This window comes from Erinaceus europaeus, chromosome 9 (genome assembly GCF_950295315.1).
Source record: "Erinaceus europaeus chromosome 9, mEriEur2.1, whole genome shotgun sequence".
Classification (NCBI taxonomy): Eukaryota; Metazoa; Chordata; class Mammalia; order Eulipotyphla; family Erinaceidae; genus Erinaceus; species Erinaceus europaeus.
The window spans coordinates 20,130,073-20,150,076 of NC_080170.1; the positions used below are offsets into that span (position 1 = coordinate 20,130,073).

At 41.5% G+C, this 20,004-nt stretch overlaps 1 protein-coding gene across 1 annotated transcript; it reads left to right on the forward strand.

Moving 5' to 3' along the window:
* Positions 1–60: 60 nt before the first annotated feature.
* On the forward strand, positions 61–9,975 carry LOC103119641 (zinc finger protein 501-like). Its single transcript, XM_060197469.1, has 3 exons — positions 61–263; positions 3,286–3,378; positions 6,298–9,975. Exons 1-3 carry the CDS (start codon positions 128–130, stop codon positions 7,653–7,655), a joined length of 1,587 nt encoding a protein of 528 aa, XP_060053452.1. The 5' UTR covers positions 61–127; the 3' UTR covers positions 7,656–9,975.
* Positions 9,976–20,004: the final 10,029 nt, after the last annotated feature.

The window sequence follows — 20,004 nt, forward strand, 5'->3', positions numbered from 1 at the left end:
GACGCCCCTGAGCGGGAGACGCGGCCGCGGAGCCCGCGGGCGGTGCAGCAGGGTGAGCGCGGCGGGCAGCCTAGGCCGGGCGGGGCCGCTGTCGACCGGCCCGGGCGAGCTGGCGCTGGCGGCGGCCATGTTGCCGAGGGCGCCCGGGGATCCGCCGAGTGGGCGCCGCCTGGCCGCCCCGCCGCGCCCTGCCGCGGGGCCTGGGTCGGGGTGTCCGTGTCCGCGGCCGCGGGCGGTTCCCGGGCTCCCGGCGCGTCCCGCAGGTGGGGTCCCGGGGGCCGCCCCGCACCTTGCAGGGAGGGGACGAGGAGGCGGGTTGTGGTGGTGAAAGCCCGGGACTCACACCCGCAGGGCCCTGGCATCCTGTGCCACCTCCTGTTGTGTAAAATCCAGGCTTCTCAAGTCTGATTATTTGTTAAAAAAGAAAAAAAAGAAGGAAGAAAGAAACTTATTGTGCATCCCGGGAGGTGATGCGGTGGGTAAAGCATTGGAGCGGGAGGTCCCGGGTTCGTCCCGAGCGTGCAAGAGTGATGCTCGGGTTCTCCTTCCTTCAGTCAGTACGTCTCTGATAATTCACTTGAAAAGGCTTTTATTTTTTGTTTTACCAGCTCTGGCTCATGGTGGTATGGGAGATTGAACCTGGGACTTTAGAGCCTCGGGCATGAGGGGTGGGGTGTGGGGACTCTTTGTAAAGAAAAACAGTGAATTCTTGCCCTTTTTTCATAGTAAAAAAAGCAGGATGGGGGGGGGTAGATAGCATAATGGTTATGCAAACAGACTCATGCCTGAGGATCCGAAGTCATGTGTTCAGTCCCCCACACCACTAAAAACCAGAGCTGAGCTGGGAAAGAGAGAAAGAAAGAACAGGATTCATGAGTAGAAACAATAAAAGAAAAGAAATGAAATTGTATAGCCCAGGCATGGCACAGTGGCTAGAGGTTAAACTTAAAACCGTGAGGTCGCAAGTTCTATCCCAAAGCACCACATGTACCGGAATAATACTCTGGTTTTCTCCTTTTTTTTTTTTCCCTTTTGTCTTTTAATCATTAGCTTTTTAAAAAAAAAAAAAAAAAAGTTTCAAGTGCATATTTAGTAGACCTGTCTTATCTGTGGTTTTACCTACTTTCTAAAAACTTTGAAAGCCTAACTAGTTTATGCATTTGTGATGCCAGGGATCAAAATCAAAACCACTTTCAATTCCTGCATTCTAGCCACGGTACCATCTCCCAGGCAGTTAAAAACTTCATGAATTATCTATAAAGTTAGCTGTTGTTTTGTTTTGCACACTCTCCCCATAACTCAGCACCTTCTCTTCCTCCTCTCAGTTTGGTCTTTCTATTGAATGCATGAAATGATCCAAACCATGCTTAATGACCTGAAACTATTAAAAATCACCCCACTGGGGAATCAGAGGGTAGGTAGCGCAGCAGGTTAAGCGCAAGTGATGCAAAGTGCAAGGACTGGCATAACGGTCCTGGTTCAAGCCCTGGCTCCCCACCTGCAGGGGAGTGGCTTCACAGGTGGTGAAGCAGGTCTGCAGGCCTCTTTCTCTCTCCCTGTCTTCCCCTCCCCTCTCAGTTCCTCTCTGACCTATCCAACAACGACGACATCAATAACAACAATGAAAAACAACAAGGGCAACAAAAGGGAAAGTAAATAAATATAAAATAAATAAATCACCCCACTGATACAGAGCTCTGGTGGTGAAGATTACGTGGAATTGTACCCCTCTTATCTTATGGTCTTGTCAATATTTCTATTTTATAAATAATTTTTTTAAATGTCCCCATTATGGCAGATCAAAGAGATAAGTGCTGGGATATCAGTGAGTTGGAACATTTTATATTTAAGTCATATGCGGGTGCATCACCAGCTCTAAATAGAATTAGATAAGGGAGTAGGTAAGTCCTCTTATTAGAGGACTCAGTGACCCAAAATGACTCAGAATTCTAAAATACAGCTCTGCTGTCTAAAGTGGTAAGAAAACTTACTTCAAATACATTAAACATTTCTGAACATGAGATGTCTACATTGCTTGAAAGTTGCATAAAACTGTTTTGACATAATTAATCTCATTTAACTATTTTTTGCATCGATGTGGCTGCTATGTCCTATGAGGCAACTGCTTTCACTTGATCCCAGTGCTTCCTGACAAATGGCATCTTGTTAGTATTTCTCTTTTAATCTTTCATGAGAACCTTGGGTTGGGCCACGTGGTAGCACACCTGTTTAAGTGCACACATTACAGTGTGCAAGGTCCCGGGGTACAGGGTCCCAGGTTCATGCTCCTGGTCCCCACTTGGAGGCAGGAAACTTCGCAAGTGGTGAAGCAGGCCTGCAGGTGTCTCTCTGTCTCTCTCACTATCTCTCGTTCCCTCTCGATTTCTGGCTGTCTCTATCCAATAGATAAATAAGTATAATTTTAAAAAATAATTAAATTTTAAAAAAGAATCTTGGGTTTACTGAGATGTGCAGAAACAATCGCTCTTTATCTCAAAACTCTACTTCTGAGTGTATCCTTTTTTTTTTTTTCCTTTTATTTTCTTAGAGAAATGCAGGTGGTCATCTTTGTGCTCTAGAAATGCTGGGATTTTGCAAGTGTGGACTTAATTTAAGTCTCAGTTCTGTAAGTTCCCATTTTGTTCCACAGTCATGCTATAGATAACTCACCTTTTACCTCTTGTGTCTTTAAAAAAGTAAAACAGTAACAGTAGTATGTTCAACCTTTGTTCAGGTGTCTTTCTACTCAGACGTAGAATATAACACAAATTATCTTTAAGGTGATTTTCAATAAAATACAAAACTTGTAAAGAATAGCTTTTTTCTTAAATTTATTGGGGATTAATGTTTTACAGTTGACAGTAAAATACAATAGTTTATACATGTATAACATTTCCATATAACACTACAACCCCCACTAGGTCCTCTTCTGCCATCATGTGCCAAAAGCTGTTTTATTTTACAATATTGTGTTTGTGTGTCATCAGTGTGGTTGAAAGACAGAAGCAATCACATGTGCAAATAGAGTCATGTGTTTTCTGAGGCTGAAAAATGTCTTTAAGGCACTATGACAACTTTCTATTCTATACTTAATACTGTATAAATGATTATTTTTAAAATTTATCAGTGAATGCTTAAAATGTAAGCATTATCAGATCAGTTTTGTGTTGGTTTCACTACTCTGTCAGTTCTGAGCCCTGCTATGAACATTGATTTGGACCTGTGCTATTTGATTAACTCTAGGTCAGGAAAAACTCATTTTTTTTATTTTTTCCTACTAAATAGTTGCCATTGTGTCTAAGTCAGACCTGGTCACCTTTTTGAAGCAAAAGAAGCCCTGTGGTGTGACAAGAAAGGAAAAGGTAGCCATACACCCAGGTAGGTGAAATTGAATGAAGTAGATGACACAGATGAAAGTTCCAAATGCCAAGGAAAAAGCTGAAGACTAAATTAATTTCTCATGTCCACCACTTGTCATGTTTTTTCAACCCCCAAGGATCCTCCTACTATAGCTACCAGTTTTAACATTCAGTGGGAGCCCAGGACCTTTCTATGCCGTCTAAAGTCCTAAATTATCTGGCTGATTCCCCATTCTTTTGGGAGTAGATGTGTTGATTACAGAGCAAAAACTTTCAGTCTTCCACAATTGAGTATGATGATGTCAACTCTAGGCTTAACCATATATGAAGTACAGTGCACTGAGGTTATTTCAGGGTCTTTCTATTTAGTTGCTTTTATTGTTATATTTTAATCACTTTATTTGGGAGCTAATGGTTTACAATTGTTGATATATGAGTACAGATTCTTTTCTCCACCTGGCCCCTTCCCCTTCTCTTCAAGAGTCCTTTGCTTGGTTCCATTCCTATTTTTTGTTTGTTTTTAACTTTTTATGAATGTATGTTGAATATTGTCAAATTCTTTTTCTACATCAGTTGAGATTATCAGTGGTTTACCATTATTTGCTTAATTTGAACTCAAGATATTGTACTTTGAAATATCCGTGAATTCCAGAAGTGACTTCTACCTCCTAACTTGTTGGGGAGGGGCATAATTTTTATGTGCTTTTGAATTCAGTTTGGTATGTTTATTGAAAAATTTTGCATCAGTATTTATCACAGATAGTTGTATTTATATTTATGTGTAGTATAATTTTATTTTGTTTTTATTAGTGATTTATAAAATAACGGGTACAATTCCACACCATACCCAACACTAGAATTCCGTGTCCCTATTGCCTCCATTGGAAACGTCAATGATTCTCCCCAAGGTCACAGATATGGTTTGACTGTTATTTTTATAACTTATCTGTCTGTATATTTTGCCCATTTTTTCTATGGTTCTGCATTTCCTTCCATTTTAATTCAGACCTACATTTATTGCTACTTCCAAAAAGCGTTTTTTCCTTTTCTCTTTCTGGGTCCTGATGGAATTGGGTTTCAGAGCTCTAATCATCTTCCTCTAACTTGTCTCTATCCAGTAAGTAAACAAATATAATAAAAAATAATAAATAAATAGGAATGAAAAAAGCAGAAACAGAGCAGGTTGAGAATAGGGATTTTATGTTGGTAAGAAGCTAGGAAGTCTATTTTAGGTGTGTTCCTTGGGGCCCATGATTTTATATTGTAATTTTCATGGCTTTATAATGTGTCAGCTTTCAGTTCTTATTTCAGTTGTATCTTTTTTTTTTCCTTTTTTCAGTGGTTATGCAAAGAGACTTTCACAGCCCCTCAGCTATGCCACCGAGGTATAGGTCTTCTCCTGAGTTTCCTGGTTAGATCTCTGTCCCCTGGTGTCCCTCCCTGTTGCTGCTCCAGATTTTGAGGGCAGTAGCAATGGAGACTCAGAGTTGCACTTGGTGAGTCTCTGGGGAGTCCTCCCTTCAGCTGTCCCCTTGTTGGTGGAGCAGACTGGAGGTGGTGTCTCAACTGATAATCTGCTGGACTGTTAGCAGTCACTTAATCTCTCCTTATGCTCCTCTCTCCTCTCTGTCACCAGCCACACGTGTTTGTACTCACCAGTGACTTAGTGGGTTCCTGTGGTCATTCAAGTCCTGTCTTGTTTTGGCCCCAGGTGGTCTCCTTTGGTATTCCTAGTTGATCAGGGAGAGGAGAGGAGAGGAGAGAAAGTGATCTGCTGCTGCTTGTAGCTCCGCCTCCGGAAGTCTCTTTTTTTTTCTTTTTTAATGTGTTGTGGATTGAACTTAGAACCTTACTGTCTGCTCTACATCTAAGCGAGCTTCATAGCCCAGATTTTTTTGTATGACTGAGATAACTCCCATCATCTAGGGAGATCTGCTTGCTTTGTCTTTGTTGCTCTCATGTAGCCATAATGATGAATCCCGAGGCAACAGACATAGAAGATAAATGCTTTATCAGTGACATCCTTCCTGGCCAGTCTTCTCTCTTTTATTCTTAAATAATCTAGTTAAGATTTGTCATATTTGTTAGTCTTGAAAAATAACATTTTTATTTAAATTTCCTATTCTTTGTTATGACTTATTTTATTTCTGCTCTACTTTAAAATTACTTTCCTCTGACCAACTTAACTCGAGTTGTTTTTCTCATTCCTATCCCTAATGGTGCAAGGTTATGTTGTCACATTTTATTTTTATGTAACCTTGTTGTTGCTAAGTGGATATCTTTTCATAGTACAGTGTCCAAATCCCATATGTTTTGAGGTGTTTGTTTTATTTTAGTTGGCCTTAAATATGAGGTTTTTGTTGTTGTTGTTGTTTTTAAACTTTGTAATTGTATACCTTCAACCAAAGACAGGTCTATCTCTGTTCTGGGAGAATCACTTCCTCACTCTTCAACCAAGTACACAATTTCAGGAAGGACACACTTGGAGCTGTGAGCAAGGAAGTACACTCTGGCCTAGTCAACCAGATCAGCAGGAAAAAAAAAGCTCTGTGAGTGGTGAAACAGTGTTGTACCCAGGAGGTGCTATTTCTGTGGTATTGTCCCCATCTCCATCTATTTGAATGAAAAGCAGCTAAGTAGAGTTCATGTTACCAAGCATGAGGGCCTGGGTCCCCATCTACAAGGGGAAGCTTCACAAGCAATGAAGGAGTGCTACAGGTGCCTTCTTTTCTCTCTTCCTCTCCATCTCCCCATTCTCTCTCAATTTCTCATTGTCTCTGTCAGAAAGCAAAAAGAAGGGGATGGCCACTGGGAGCAGTAGATTCATTCTGCAGGCATCCAGCCCCAGTAATAACTGGTGTCAATTTAAAAAAAAAAGTTTTTCTAAGTATATCCCTCTGCATGCACTGAGTCATATATTTTACTTGATATCTTTCAGATATATCTTCTTTTGACACGCAGGGCTCTTCTATAGAAGAGTCACTCCCAGTTGTGTTTTGGGAAGATATGGAAAGTTTGATGGTGAAAGGCATGGAAGAAATTGCAGAATGTGAAGGCAAAAAAAATTTTTATTGCAAAGACTCCCAAAATGGGATAACTACCCATTATAAAAATCTCATAGCAAAAAGAAATCAAGAATGTAAAACATCTCAGGAAAAGCTCCATTGCAGATCAGTTATGTTTCCAAAGAACAATTATAAATGTGTGAAAGATTCTTATCAAATGATAGACTTTATAATAAATCAGAATATCCATATTAAAGAGGAACCTTGTGAATTTGAGGACTGTGAAACTTTTAACCAGCCTTCAACACGTAGTCACCATAGTAAAATGAATACAGAGAAAAATTCATACATATGTAATACATGTGGAGTAGTCTTCAATCAGTGGTCAGATCTAAATGAACATAAAGTAATTCATACTGGAGAGAAACCTTACCAATGTAAAGATTGTGGGAAGACCTTTAACCAGCGCTCCCAACTTACTCAGCATTCCAAAATTCATACTGGAGATAAACCTTACAAATGTAAAGAATGTGGTAAAGCCTTTAGCCGGTCCTCAAGTTACATTGAACATCAGCGTGTTCATACTGGAGAGAAACCTTACAACTGTAAAGAATGTACTAAAGCCTTTAGCTCTAAGTCAAAACTTATTGAACATTTTAGAGTTCATACTGGAGAGAAGCCTTACAAATGTAAAGAATGTGGTAAAGCATTTAGCCGGTGCTCAAAGCTTACCAGACATTACAGGATCCATACCGGAGACAAACCTTACAAGTGTAAGGAATGTGGTAAGACCTTTAATCAAAGTTCAGTCCTGACTCAGCATCAGAGAATTCATACTGGAGAGAAGCCTTACAAATGTAAAGACTGTGATAAAGCTTTTAGCTCTAACTCAAGACTTACTGAACATCAGAGGATTCATACTGGAGAGAAACCTTACATGTGTAAGGAATGTGGTAAATCCTTTCACCAGACATCCAACCTTACTGAGCATCAGCGGATTCATACCGGAGAGAGACCTTACAAATGTAAAGAATGTGGTAAAACCTTTAAACAGTGCTCAAGTCTTACTCGGCATCAGATAATTCACACTGGAGAGAAACCTTACGTGTGTGATGAGTGTGGTAAATGCTTTAATCAGTGTTCAAGCCTTACTCTACATAAGAGAATTCATACTGGAGAGAGACCTTACAAATGTCAAGATTGTGGTAAAACTTTTAAGCAGTGCTCAAGCCTTACACGACATCAGTTACTTCATACTGGAGAAAGAGCCTTCAAATGTGAAGAATGGTAGAACTTTACAATGTTCAAGCTTTGGCAGAAAAGAATTCACACTCATAGAAACCTTACAAATAAAGGAAAAGATATGACAGAACATTGACTCAATATCAGATTATACTGTTGAGAAGTTGTAACAAGTACGGAATTTGGCAAAGCCTTGCATGGAACTCAACTCCTCAACATTCATAATGGATAGAAAACCTAGAAATATGAAGGTAGAAATGCCATTGATCTTAATACTGTTTTTAGAAAACACTAGAGTACAATGAAAAAGGTGTAGCAACATTGGAAAGTTCTTAAAGGTATATTTGTTTATTAATGAGAGAGCAAGAACCAAAGAATCACTTTGGCACATGCAATGCTGGAGATTGAACATGAGAACTCATGCTCCCAAGCCCAATGCTTTATTCACTGAGCCACCTCCGATCCCATATATTTTTAAAGTAGTTACTTAAAAGTAATATCAACTGTAGAACATACTATTTGTGTGCCTGAGGTCCCAGGTAGCTTAGTAGCATGCTGCTGTCTAAATATCTTATTCTCCATAAATGCAAATCTTAATCTCCCCAGGTCCTGTCTATATCAATTTTTTTAAATGAATCCTCCTTTTTTAAGTATTTTTATTTATTTTTGATAAAGTCAGATTAAGAGGGGATGGGGGGATAGAGAAAGAAAAAGACACAACACTATTTCACTGCTCATAATGCTTCCTCGTTGCTGGGAAGTGGTTAGAGGGTCAGGAGCTTGAACTTGGGTCCATACACACTATAATGTGTATACTGAGCCAGGTGCATCACTTTCTGGCCCCTCTCTATCAAGTTTAAAAGCTTTTATACATTGAAAGAAATTAGCACAAAAATAAAAATGTGGTGTAGCAATTAAGAGATGATGTTTGATACCACATATCTGAAGATGGGTTGATAAAATATATAAAAAATACAAATCGGGAAGAAAAGAGCATATCATGGAATTAGTAAAACATCTGAATAAACACTTCTCCAGAGACACTTGAAACTTCATTTTCCACCCTTATAAGGAAATGAAATAACTCCTCACACTGTTAGTAATAGCTTATCAAAGAAAAATTGAAAAGGGCTAGTGATGACAAGTATATAGAGAAAATAGAACTCTGGGGCCAGGCTGTGGCACACCTGGTTAAGCACACACCTTACATTACACAAGGCCTGTGGTCAGGGAAGTGGCATAGTAGAATTGTTGAAAAGTTGGAATGCAAAATGGTGCAGCACCTAGAAAGTGGTATGGTTGGATATTTCTAAGGAAAAAGAAAAAGTAAATGTGCTTAGGTGTTCACCCTATAGAGTACACAACCGTGTACTTGAGTCCCTCAGCTGGAGTCTCAGCACCATATTGGAGTACTAGCATATTGGAGACAGCACCATATTGGAGTACCATATTGGATTAGGTCCACTGATGGTGAAGTGCTGTGCTGTCTCTTCATGTGGAAAAGAATGAAAAGAGTTGACCTGGGACTTGTGGCATCCTCCATTTGTAAGCCTCTGTCATTACCTTTAAAAAGTAGGGAGATACCTTATGACCCTGAAATACCCCTCTGTTCTTATGAGAAGCATACAAAAATACTTAATTGGAAAGGATAGATGTGCCAGTATGTTTATGCAGCACCTAATATGGTATCAGCCCAAATGTCCCATCAACAGATGACTGGATGAAGAAACAGTTATATAGTCAGTAGACTTGTGGTCTGCCATGAAAAAGGTGACAGCAGCCCTGGGTATGGTGCAGTGGATAAAGCATTGAACTCTTCAAGCATAAGGTCTGAGTTTATCCCCCAGCATCGCATGTGCCAGAGTCATGCTCTGGTTCTCTTATTAGTAAGTAATAAATGTTTAAAAGAAAATAGTGGGCTGGCAGATGGTACAATGGATAAAGCACTAGACTCTCAAGTATGGGGTCCCAGTGGTGATGCTCTGATTCTTTCTCCTCCTCTCTTTGATAAATAATGAATCTTTAAGTGAAATGATAAACATATTTTGGGACAACAATACTGTATATATTTGGTGGAAGACAAGTACCTGATATTTCCACTTAAAAGTGGGACATAAATATCTAAAATGAAAAAATATCCAAGGCTATGGTTTGTTTTTTTATGGCTACTCTTAATTTATGTGAACACTATGGTCATTATCAGAGGAAACTGGGTGGGGAGTGGGCATGAGTAGAGGGGTCCCTGGTTTAATGGGACTTGAACTTTGGTGGTGGTTGTGTACACTATAATGTGAGACGATAGCGCTAAGTTTTTATATTGTTAACCATTGTTACATTAGGAAAAATATTAATAAAAATGTAATAAAGTAGTTACTCAGATGTGTTTGTTACAATTATTCAAAAATTTCATCTTTGAAGAATTCTCTCTATTCTTTTTATTTTCTTTTTTTTTCCACAAAGATTAATTGTGCATTGCCTGCATGACTACACCACTAATTCTGCCAACCAGTTTTTATTATTATTATTCTTTAAATAGAGGAGAGTAAGAGGGGAAGCACCTTCAGCACTCCTCCATTGCCTGTGAAGCTCCCCCCTCCTGTTGGATAGTATGCCAGCTCCCCCGGCTTAAACACCAGTATGTCTGTATGAGATTAATTTGATCACATTCAAAGCTGTGGTCTATTTACATAAATCACTTTTACATTTACATAAAGCACCACTTTCCCTCCAGGGCATTGGTGGTTTAGTGGTAGAATTCTCACCTGCTCCACCCCCTCTCCTTGTCACACCCTGATCTTGTCACACCCTGATCTTTCACTTTTCGCTCCACCCTCTATGTCGTATCCTGTTTCCACCCTACTTGGAGAGTATAAATACAGCTGCTTTTCTGATTAAAGACACTTGGAAATTGCTTTCCGGCTCCGAGGGTTCCAGAGTGTTATCTCCTGCGAAGTTAGTGCAGCACAAGTTCCTGATCCCTCTCCCACACAGCAGCCTAGATCGGCTCCAGTTGAGTTCTCTCCAACCCAGAGAGCACTAGCTCAGGAAGAAGCACCCTCAGGCTATCCCAGCACTTGGCACCCGGAACAGGGACATGTAAGCAGCAGATTTACAAGAAGACATCCTAGATAAGTACACACCTTTTGGGTATCTGCAATATTGTGTTAAGGCACTCTGATTTTTTTCTTTCTTACTGTTTTCCTGAGATCTCTCCACCATGGAAAATCTTTTCCAAATTCTGCATTCTTTTTCCAGTATACAATTTTTATATATCTGGGACATTTTTCTCGGGCCTGCACCTTATATCCTGTTGATCATCATAGCAGCTTTTAAGGGATATATAGGGCAACCTGTCAAAAGGCTTAGGGACCTAGAGGCTGAGGTCCAAGAGATAAAGTAAGTGATCATAGAACTTAACCAGCACCTTAAAAACAAGAAGCAAAGGCTTGTCATGATCCTGACCCACCCTAATTCCTCTGCATCTTGCCCTGAGGCCTCTATTTTGGCAGACACGTGTCCGAATTCTTTGGACTCCACAGCCACTTCTTCGGCCATCCCCATTTTGGCAGTCACGTGTCCGGAACCTCCTGCTGCCTCCACGGCTGCTTCTTCGCCCACCCCCATTTTGATAGACACATGTCCAAATTCTCCTGTAGCCTCCAAAACCACTTCTTCGGCCACTTGTCCAGAAGCTTCCACTTTGGTGACTCTTCCTACCGCTACACACTTATCAGAGCAAGTCCACACATTTCCGGTCAATGTCGCCCCCAATAGACAAAAACCTCAGGCCTGGTATCCATATTCCGCCACAGACCTGAAGGAACTACGCCAGGCTATCAAGGATGACGGTGTTCATGCCCCATGGACCAGGTCCATTTTACAAGACCTGCTTCAGAACCTTAATACCCCCCCAAGATAGGAGGGATGTAACTCACGCTACGCTCCCAAGCCCCCTCTTCCTGCAATGGGAGGCATTTTTTCGCAACGAATGTTTACAGCAATCGTGGAAAAAATTCAAAATCAGCCAGAGGGGAATTTTGATGCATTGTTTGGAACAGGCCAATTAGAAACAGGGATTCAACAGGCGGAAGCCAAGTTTCCACCTGGGTATTTTGATCAGGTACACCTGTGTGCATTAAAAGCATGGGAGCAGCCTCAGCCCCATTCTCTCCCTTCAACAAGAACCTGATGAATCCCTCGCTAAATTCATTGCCAGGGTCCAGTCGAGTTTGGAAAGGAAGATTTATAATCCTGATGCTCGTTTTCTCCTGCGATCCATAGTCTGGGATGGAATGCTTCCGCATTTTCGACAGGCCTGTATCACTCTTAAAAATGAACACCCAGATACGTGGATTATAGCTACACAGGATCTCAGATCAAGTTCTTTTCAAGGACCTATGTTATAGGCCTATGCAGCTACCTTACATAAGCAAAAAGGGGCTTGCTTTCAGTGCAGTCGCCAAGGGCATTGGCGTAACCAATGTCCAGAAAATAGACCGCGACCCCGCCTCCAGTCAGGGCGACCCCGCCTCCAGACAGGGAACCAGAGACCACGAATGCCTTGTCCCAGATGCCAGAAAGGATTTCACTGGAGGAGAGATTGTTGGTGAAGGTTCCATAGGAACGGCACACCTCTGCCAAATGTAAACAGGGATTTAAACTACGTGTGGGGCTTCCCTTAGCCCTGCCCCCCAAAAGGGAAGGAAGCAGGTTGCCCGCTTGGTGCTGTGCCCTTCTTCCACAAACAGAAGCGCAGCTTGGGACCCAACCCGTTGCTACACACACCACGCCAAGTAACAATAACAGAGGGTGAGCAGGAGGAACCCGCGGTATGTGGGAACTTCCAGCATAGAAATAACCGACTGGAGTAAGAGAACAGCTTGAATTCAGAGCCTGAGATTTTGTGGACCACCCCTGTTTTAGAAAGGGGTCACCCAACTATGACAGTAAAGATTGGTAATATTCCTTTTAAGTGTTTGATTGACATGGGAGCAGATAAGACAATCTTAAGACAAGCAGAGGTTCCCCAGAGTTGGGAACTCCTCCCAGGACCCTGCTTACATGGTGTTGGAGGATTGACTCAGGCATTCCTCACACGAGATTCCCTTGTGTGGGAAGATCCAGAAGGAACTACCGGATGCTTTCAGCCTTTAATAGCTGATATAAGCACCAATTTATTGGGAAGAGACTTGCTGGAATCTTTAGATGTAGTGAGATCCTCAGACACCTCTGCAGGACACCAAACTCACTCCTGTGAGACTGCTAAACCCAACCAGCACCCCCAATACTAACTGCCACTTTTCGTAACAGAATTCCCTGCTTAGATTGGCTTTCTAATGAGCCTGTCTGGGTGGAACAGTGGTCTTTGCCTAGGGAGAAGCTAGAAATTTTAAAAGAACTCGTCCAAGAGCAGTTATCCTTGGGACACATTCGTCATTCTCGGAACCCATGAAATACTCCAGTCTTTGTGATTAAAAAGCGCTCAGGAAAATGGTGCCTCCTCCAAGATCTTCGTGCAGTTAATAAAACCATGCAGGTTTGGGGCTCCCCCCAAAGGGGTTTGCCTCTTGCTTCCGTGATTCCCGCAGGAATTCCAATCATAACTATTGATATACAGGATTGTTTTTTCTCTATTCCCTTACACCCACAAGATTGTAAACGTTTTGCTTTCTCTGTTCCTTCTATTAATAATGCCAGCCCTGCCAATAGATTTGAATAGGTGGTACTGCCCCAGGGCATGACTAATAGTCCTACTATTTGTCAAGAGGCTGTTAAATCTTCCCTTTTCCCATATATTCATAAGGGGCTTAAGGTTTTTCATTATATGGATGACATGTTAATATGGGGAGAATTAGATACAGATATCTCCACCCTACATGATTTTCTAATCCCTGCCTTAAAGAGAAGTGGACTTAATGTAGCTCCTGAGAAGATACAGCTAATTCCTCCAATATCTTTCTTAGGCTCAGAGATTTCCCTAACGCAGATTTGTCCTTTAAAACCTTGTGTTACTTTTCCTTCTAATCTCACTCTTGCTTCTTTGGAAAGTTTTCTTGGAAATTTGAATTGGCTTAGGCATTATCTTTATCTGCCTACGAGCTGTCTGCAACCACTGTTCAGTCTGTTAAAAGGAAACAAACAGCCTTCCTCAAAGCGTATGTTAACCCCCGAAGCCTCCTTGGCACTGGAAAAAGTTAACCAGGCTCTCCAGGACATGCACCTCATTCGGTTCTCCCCTCCTCTCCAGTAAATCTTCTAATCTTTAACTCCACCCCCACGGTAGTGGGGGCATTGTGGCAGAAACATGGCGTTGTCGAATGGCTTCATACGCCAGTAGGCGAAGCACCAAGACTCCTTATCGAGATTGATGCCTTAGCATTTATGGTTCGCCAAGGAAGAAACAGATCAGTTCAGGTCTTAGGAAGGGAACCAGATTCAATCATTCTTCCCTTTCCTCTCACAGATACAGAATGGCTCATACGCCACCATTCTCGTTTTGCCATAAGTTTGGTGGGTTTTCCAGGACAATTAGATAATCATTTTCCCTCTAATAATTTGATAGCTTCTTTACCTCTGTTGCCTCTACTAGTACCTAAACTTTTCTCTCGAGATCCCATCCCCTCTGCTCCTACAGTGTTCACTGATGGTGGAAAAAAGGGAGCTGCTGCCCTTATATATTATCCAGACCAGCAATACCCCAAACCTCTCTTTACTGAGCTTCCTGATAATTCCCCTCAGTACAAAGAACTTTATGCTGTTTTCCTTGCATTAAAAGCTGTACCAGAATCCTTCAGCCTTTTTTCTGACAGTATGTATACTGTTAATTTACTTCCATGGCTTGCTCGATCTTATGTAAGAATTGATGATAACCCACTTTCTCCTCTTTTAATTCAAATTGCCTCTATGCTCTGTTCTCGAACCCAACCACTGTATGTCCAGCACCTACTTTCCCACAACCCTCTTCCTGGTCCCCTGTCCGAAGAGAATGCTGCAGCCAACCACCTCGCCTCCACAGGAATTCTCCTAGTCTCTGTCTCTGATCCTGCTGACTTTCATTCCCTAACCCATGTTAATCTTAAAGGTCTTCGAGCTCGATTTCCTGATATTCCTCTGCCACAGTTAAAACGCATTCTTGCTACATGTTCTTCCTGTGCAGGTCTAATCAAAACACCTGCTATTCAAACTCTGGGGGTTAATCCTCGAGGATTAAAAGCCAACCCTCTTTGGCAAATTGATGTTACCCACATACCAAACTTTGGCAAACAAAAGTATGTGTTTTTCTCAATTGATACCTTCTCTAAGTTTATGTGGGCTACAGCTCAGACAGGAGAAATCTCAAAAAAGCTTATAAGCCATATGTTCTCCTGTTTTGTTGTAATGGGCTTACCTCTTCAACTTAAAACTGATAATGAGACTGCTTTTACCAGCAAACAATTTAAAGATTTTTGTTCCCTCTGGAACATTACTCATACTACAGGCATTCCATATAATCCACAGGGACAAGGCATTGTTGAGAGGGCCCATAAAACTCTTAAGGCTCAATTAAATAAAGAAAAAGGGGAAATGTACCCCCCCAATATCCAGCTGGCAAAAGCCTTAACTACATTAAATATCTTTAATATTTACAAAAACTCAGACCAACCTCCTATTATTCTTCATTGGCAAACACCACCCACCCTCCCAGCTATTAAAGTCAAATGGAAAGACCCACTTGATAAAATTTGGAAAGGACCTGACCCCCCTGTTTACTATGGGGAGGGGTTTCACATGCATTTTTCCACAAAATTACTCCAAGCCTGTTTGGGTTCCTGCCCGCCATGTCCAGCAATACCCACATGATGGCGCTGATATCCCTGAAGAACAAGAAACACTGCAAGAAGACTGGCTGCAAGAGGGCTGGCTGCAGGATGCACCCCAGGATCCATAATACAACATGGTAGAATCTAAAAAAATATGATTCACAGAACTCTTCCTCCCCCCCCCCCCGAATGTCCTATGCTATGACTGGCCAGTTGTGTTTTGTGAGTGAGTGAATTAAAAAAAAAATTGAGTGAGTTGAGTGACCAAAATTTTTGTACGACCCATTGTGCTCAGAGTACTCTGAAAGTTAACTGATTTTATATAAAATGGCTGGACGCAGCCATGGTTTCTGGAGACGTCCAGAAACAGTCCAAAAATTGTCTATTCCTCTTTTTGATTTCTTTTTTAAGTCGTGATATAAATATGAAATGTTTAGTCTTAAACTGTGTGAGTAAAGATGGTTCAACTATGACAGTAGATCTAAATTCACATTTGAAATAATATGTCTTAGTTACAAGTTTTTCTCCTCCTGTGTGTTATAAACTATATGTGTTATAAACTATATGTTTAATATGTGTGTTTCAAGCTGCTCTTCTGATTAAAGACACTTGGAAATTGCTTTCCGGCTCCGAGAGTTCCAGAGTGTATCTCCTGCGAAGTTAGTACGGCACAAATTCCTGATCCCTCTCCCACGCAGCAGCCTAGATCGGCTCCAGATGAGTTCTCTCCAACCCAGAGAGCACTAGCTCGGGAAGAAGCACCCTCAGGCTATCCCAGCACTCTCCAAGTAGGTGCTAGGGGTTTGAACTCAGGTCTTTATGCATATAGTAATTTAACCATTACTTAGGTACATGTGCTACTGGGGATTGAATTTAGGACCTCATGGTTGAGAATCCAATGTTTTGTTCACTATACCACCTCCTGGACCACAACCCCACTTTAGCTCTTTAATCCATGTCCACTCATTTGTATTTTTTATCTTGTGTCCAAGTTTATATCTTTACATTACACCACCACCCAGCACTATTATTTAAAATTTTTAATAAGATATTGGAACAGAAAACAACTACTGCTTTTTTGGATATTTCTCTAAATCAGGATTGTAAAGAATAATCTCAAATTAAATATTTAGATCCTTGTCTGTTTCAGAAAATTAAGGTGATGGGTTTTGGGATACTTATTCTTAATTGCAGTGAGTATTATATTGACCCTGTTAAGTCTACTGTCATCAGTTGATGTGATGTGTTTATTCCTTATGTGTATACACAGTCATGTGGTTGAATGTTGTTTAAAGATATGGGATATCCTAATTTAGAGGTGCATCATGTGAATCTAATGTTCAGATTAAGGACAAAATAAGGTACGGGGGCTGGGCAGGAGTGCCGCCAGTTAAGCGCACATGGTACCAAGTACAAGGACCAGCGTAAGGATCTCAGTTTGAGCCCCTGACTCCCCACCTGCAGGGGGGTCACTGCACAGGCAGTGAAGCAGGTCTGCAGGTGTCTATTTTGTCTCCCCTCCTCTCTCGATTTCTCTCTGTCCTATACATTAACAATGACGATAAACAACAATGGCAACAAAAGGAAAAAATAGCCTCCAGGAGCAGTGGATTTATGGTGCAGGCACTGAGCCCCAGCAATAACCCTGGAGGCAAAAAAAAAGTACAGTATGTGAAGAAAGTAACTGGGAGTGGTCTGGGAGATGGCACAGTGATAAAGCTTTGGACTCTCAAGCATGAGGTTATGAGTTCAATCCCTGGCAGCACATGTGCCAGAGTGATGTCTGGTTCTTTCTCTCTCCTATCTTTCTCATAAATAAATCTTTAAAAAAAAAAAAGAAAGAAAGTAAGTAAGTAACGGGTTGCTATTTGTGGTAGATTTATATTTGGAAATATATTTTTTAAAAGATTGAAGCCTTGATGTGTTTTTATTAATAGATTAGCATGCCATCAGTCATCTCACCGTGAGTTAGTTCAAGCTGTTGGTACTAATCTGACTTATGCAGTATCTCACAATTCTGCCGTATGATCACCAGGATTACAAAAGTATGGACCCAGCTGTGAGACTTTATATATGTAATTGCTTTTGGAGATTTGTTGTCCAATACTGTTGTTTTTTTTTCTTTACACTCCCCTTTTCATTCCCTAACCCCTGTCCTCCGGTAACTTCAGCTCTTTTTTTTTCTATATATATATTTTTTTTATTATTGTTTTTGTTTGTTTTAAAGAAAAAGACAGAGAAAAAGGCCAGAATACTACTCAGCTCTGAATTGTGGTGGTGCTGGGGATTGAACCTGGGGCCTTAGAACCTCAGGCATTAAAGTCTTGTGCAGAACCATTATGCTGTCTCCCCAACTTACTTTAACTTTTTAAGAATTTATTTATTTTTTAAAAAGAAAGGAGAGAGAACCAGACATTACTTAAGTACATGTGCTGCCGGGGATTGAACTTGGAACCTCATGGTTGAAAATCCAGTGCTTTGGGGAGTTGGGCAGTAGCGCAGCAGGTTAAGCGCAGGTAGCACAAAGCACAAGGACCAGCATAAGGATCCCGGTTCAGGCCCCCAGCTCCTCCACCTGCAAGGGAGTCACTTCACAAGCGGTGAAGCAGGTCTACAGGTGTCTGTCTCTCTCCCTCTCTGTCTTACCCTACTCTCTCCATTTCTCTCAGTCCTATCCAACAATGACATCAATAACAACAACAATAACTATAACAACAACAAAAAACAAGGGCAACAATAGGGAAAAATAAAAATAATTTTTAAAAAAACAGATTCTTAAAGAAAAGAAAATCCAATGCTTTATTCACTGCACCACCTCCTGGATATCAGCCCCACTTTAGCTCTTTAGTTCGTATCCACTTATTTGTATTCTTTATTTTGTATCCAAGTTTATATCCTTAACATTACATGTGTGAATGAAATCATTCAATAGTCTTTTTTCCTTCTAACTTTGTTTGCTTTACATATAGTCCCAAGCTCAATCCCCCATACCACCATAAGTCAGAACTAAGCTGCACTCTGATAAAAATAAGTAATAAGATTTAAAAAAAAATAGAATACTTGAAAGTCATGGATGCCAGAACAAGTGCTAGCTATTCCCTAACAGGCATAAAAATAAACAACCTCAACATTGAGAATATAAGGCACCATAATAATTTAGAAAGCAGACCAAAAAAAAGTCATCACTTAAAAGCACTGTAACCTCCCATACTCATATGTATAGACACAGTTGTCCATCAGGCCTGGCTTCCAGAATCCTGGCATCCTGGCTCTTCTCATCAATATGAGGTGTGTTGGTCTCCAGCATAAGCAGCCATGATGAGAGTGTCAGTTCATGTTGCACCTGGCTCTGCAGACTTGATTGAGGTGCGTCATCAGTCGGTAGCTTTTTGCTTGGTTGGTTTTGTTTTGGTTGTTTACTGAACACTATACTTTTCTAAACAAGTAATGGCCAATAAGCATATGCCACTCTCAAGAAGTCATTCACAAGGTTATCTTTGACAATTAGTCCAGCAATCTCATCACTATTTTTAACTTAACAATAGAAATAAAGCATTTTTGTTGTTGTTACCTATAGCTCTCCTTGGGCCAATTTTTTTTTTTTGCCTCCAGGGTTATTGCTGGGACTCAGTGCCTACACCATGAAACCACTGCTCCTGGAGGCCATTTTCCCCCTTTTGTTGCCCTTCTTGTTGTAGCACAGGTTGTTGTTGATGTTGTTCATTGTTGGACAGGACAGAGAAAAATGGAAAGAGGAGGGGAAGACAGAGAGGGGAGAGAAAGATAGACAACTGCAGACCTGCTTCACTGCCTGTGAAGCGACTCCCCTGCAGGTGGGGAGCTGGGGGCTCGAAACGGGATCCTTCCACTGGTCCTTGTGCTTTGCGCCATCTGTGCTTAACCAACTGCACTACCGCCCGACCCCCTGGGCCAACATTTGTATTTTTTAAATACAAAGAACAGGGCTGAACAGGGTGGCACACCTGGTTGAGCGCACATGTTTCAATGCACAAGGACCCAGTTTCTAGCCCCCAGACCCCACCTGCAGGGGGAAAGCTTTTTGAGTGGTAAAGCAGTGTTGCAGGTGTCTCTCTGTCTCTATCACCCCCTTTTCTCACAATTTCTGTCTGTCTACTCAATAAATAAATACCAAAAAAATTTTAATTAAAAAAGAGGGGGCAGGCAGTAGTGCAGCAGGTTAACCGCACACGTTACAAAGCACAAAGACCGGCCTAAGGATCCCAGTTTGAGCCCCTGACACCCCACCTGCAGGGGCGGGTCACTTCACAGGCAGAAAAACAGATCTGCAGGTGTCTTTCTCTCCCCCCTCTGTCTTCCCGTCCTCTCTTGATTTCTCTGTCTTATCCAACAACAACAGCAGTAACAATAACAAGGGCAAACAAAGTGGGGAAAAATGGCCTTCAGTAGCAGTGGATTCATAGTGCTGGCACCAAACCCCAACAATGACCCTGAAGGCAATGAAAAAAAAGGGGGGCTGGGCGGTGGTACACCTGGTTAAGTGCACACAGTACGGTGCACAAGGACCCAGGTTCAAGCCCCTGGTCCCCACCTACGGGGGAAACCATCATGAGAGGTGAA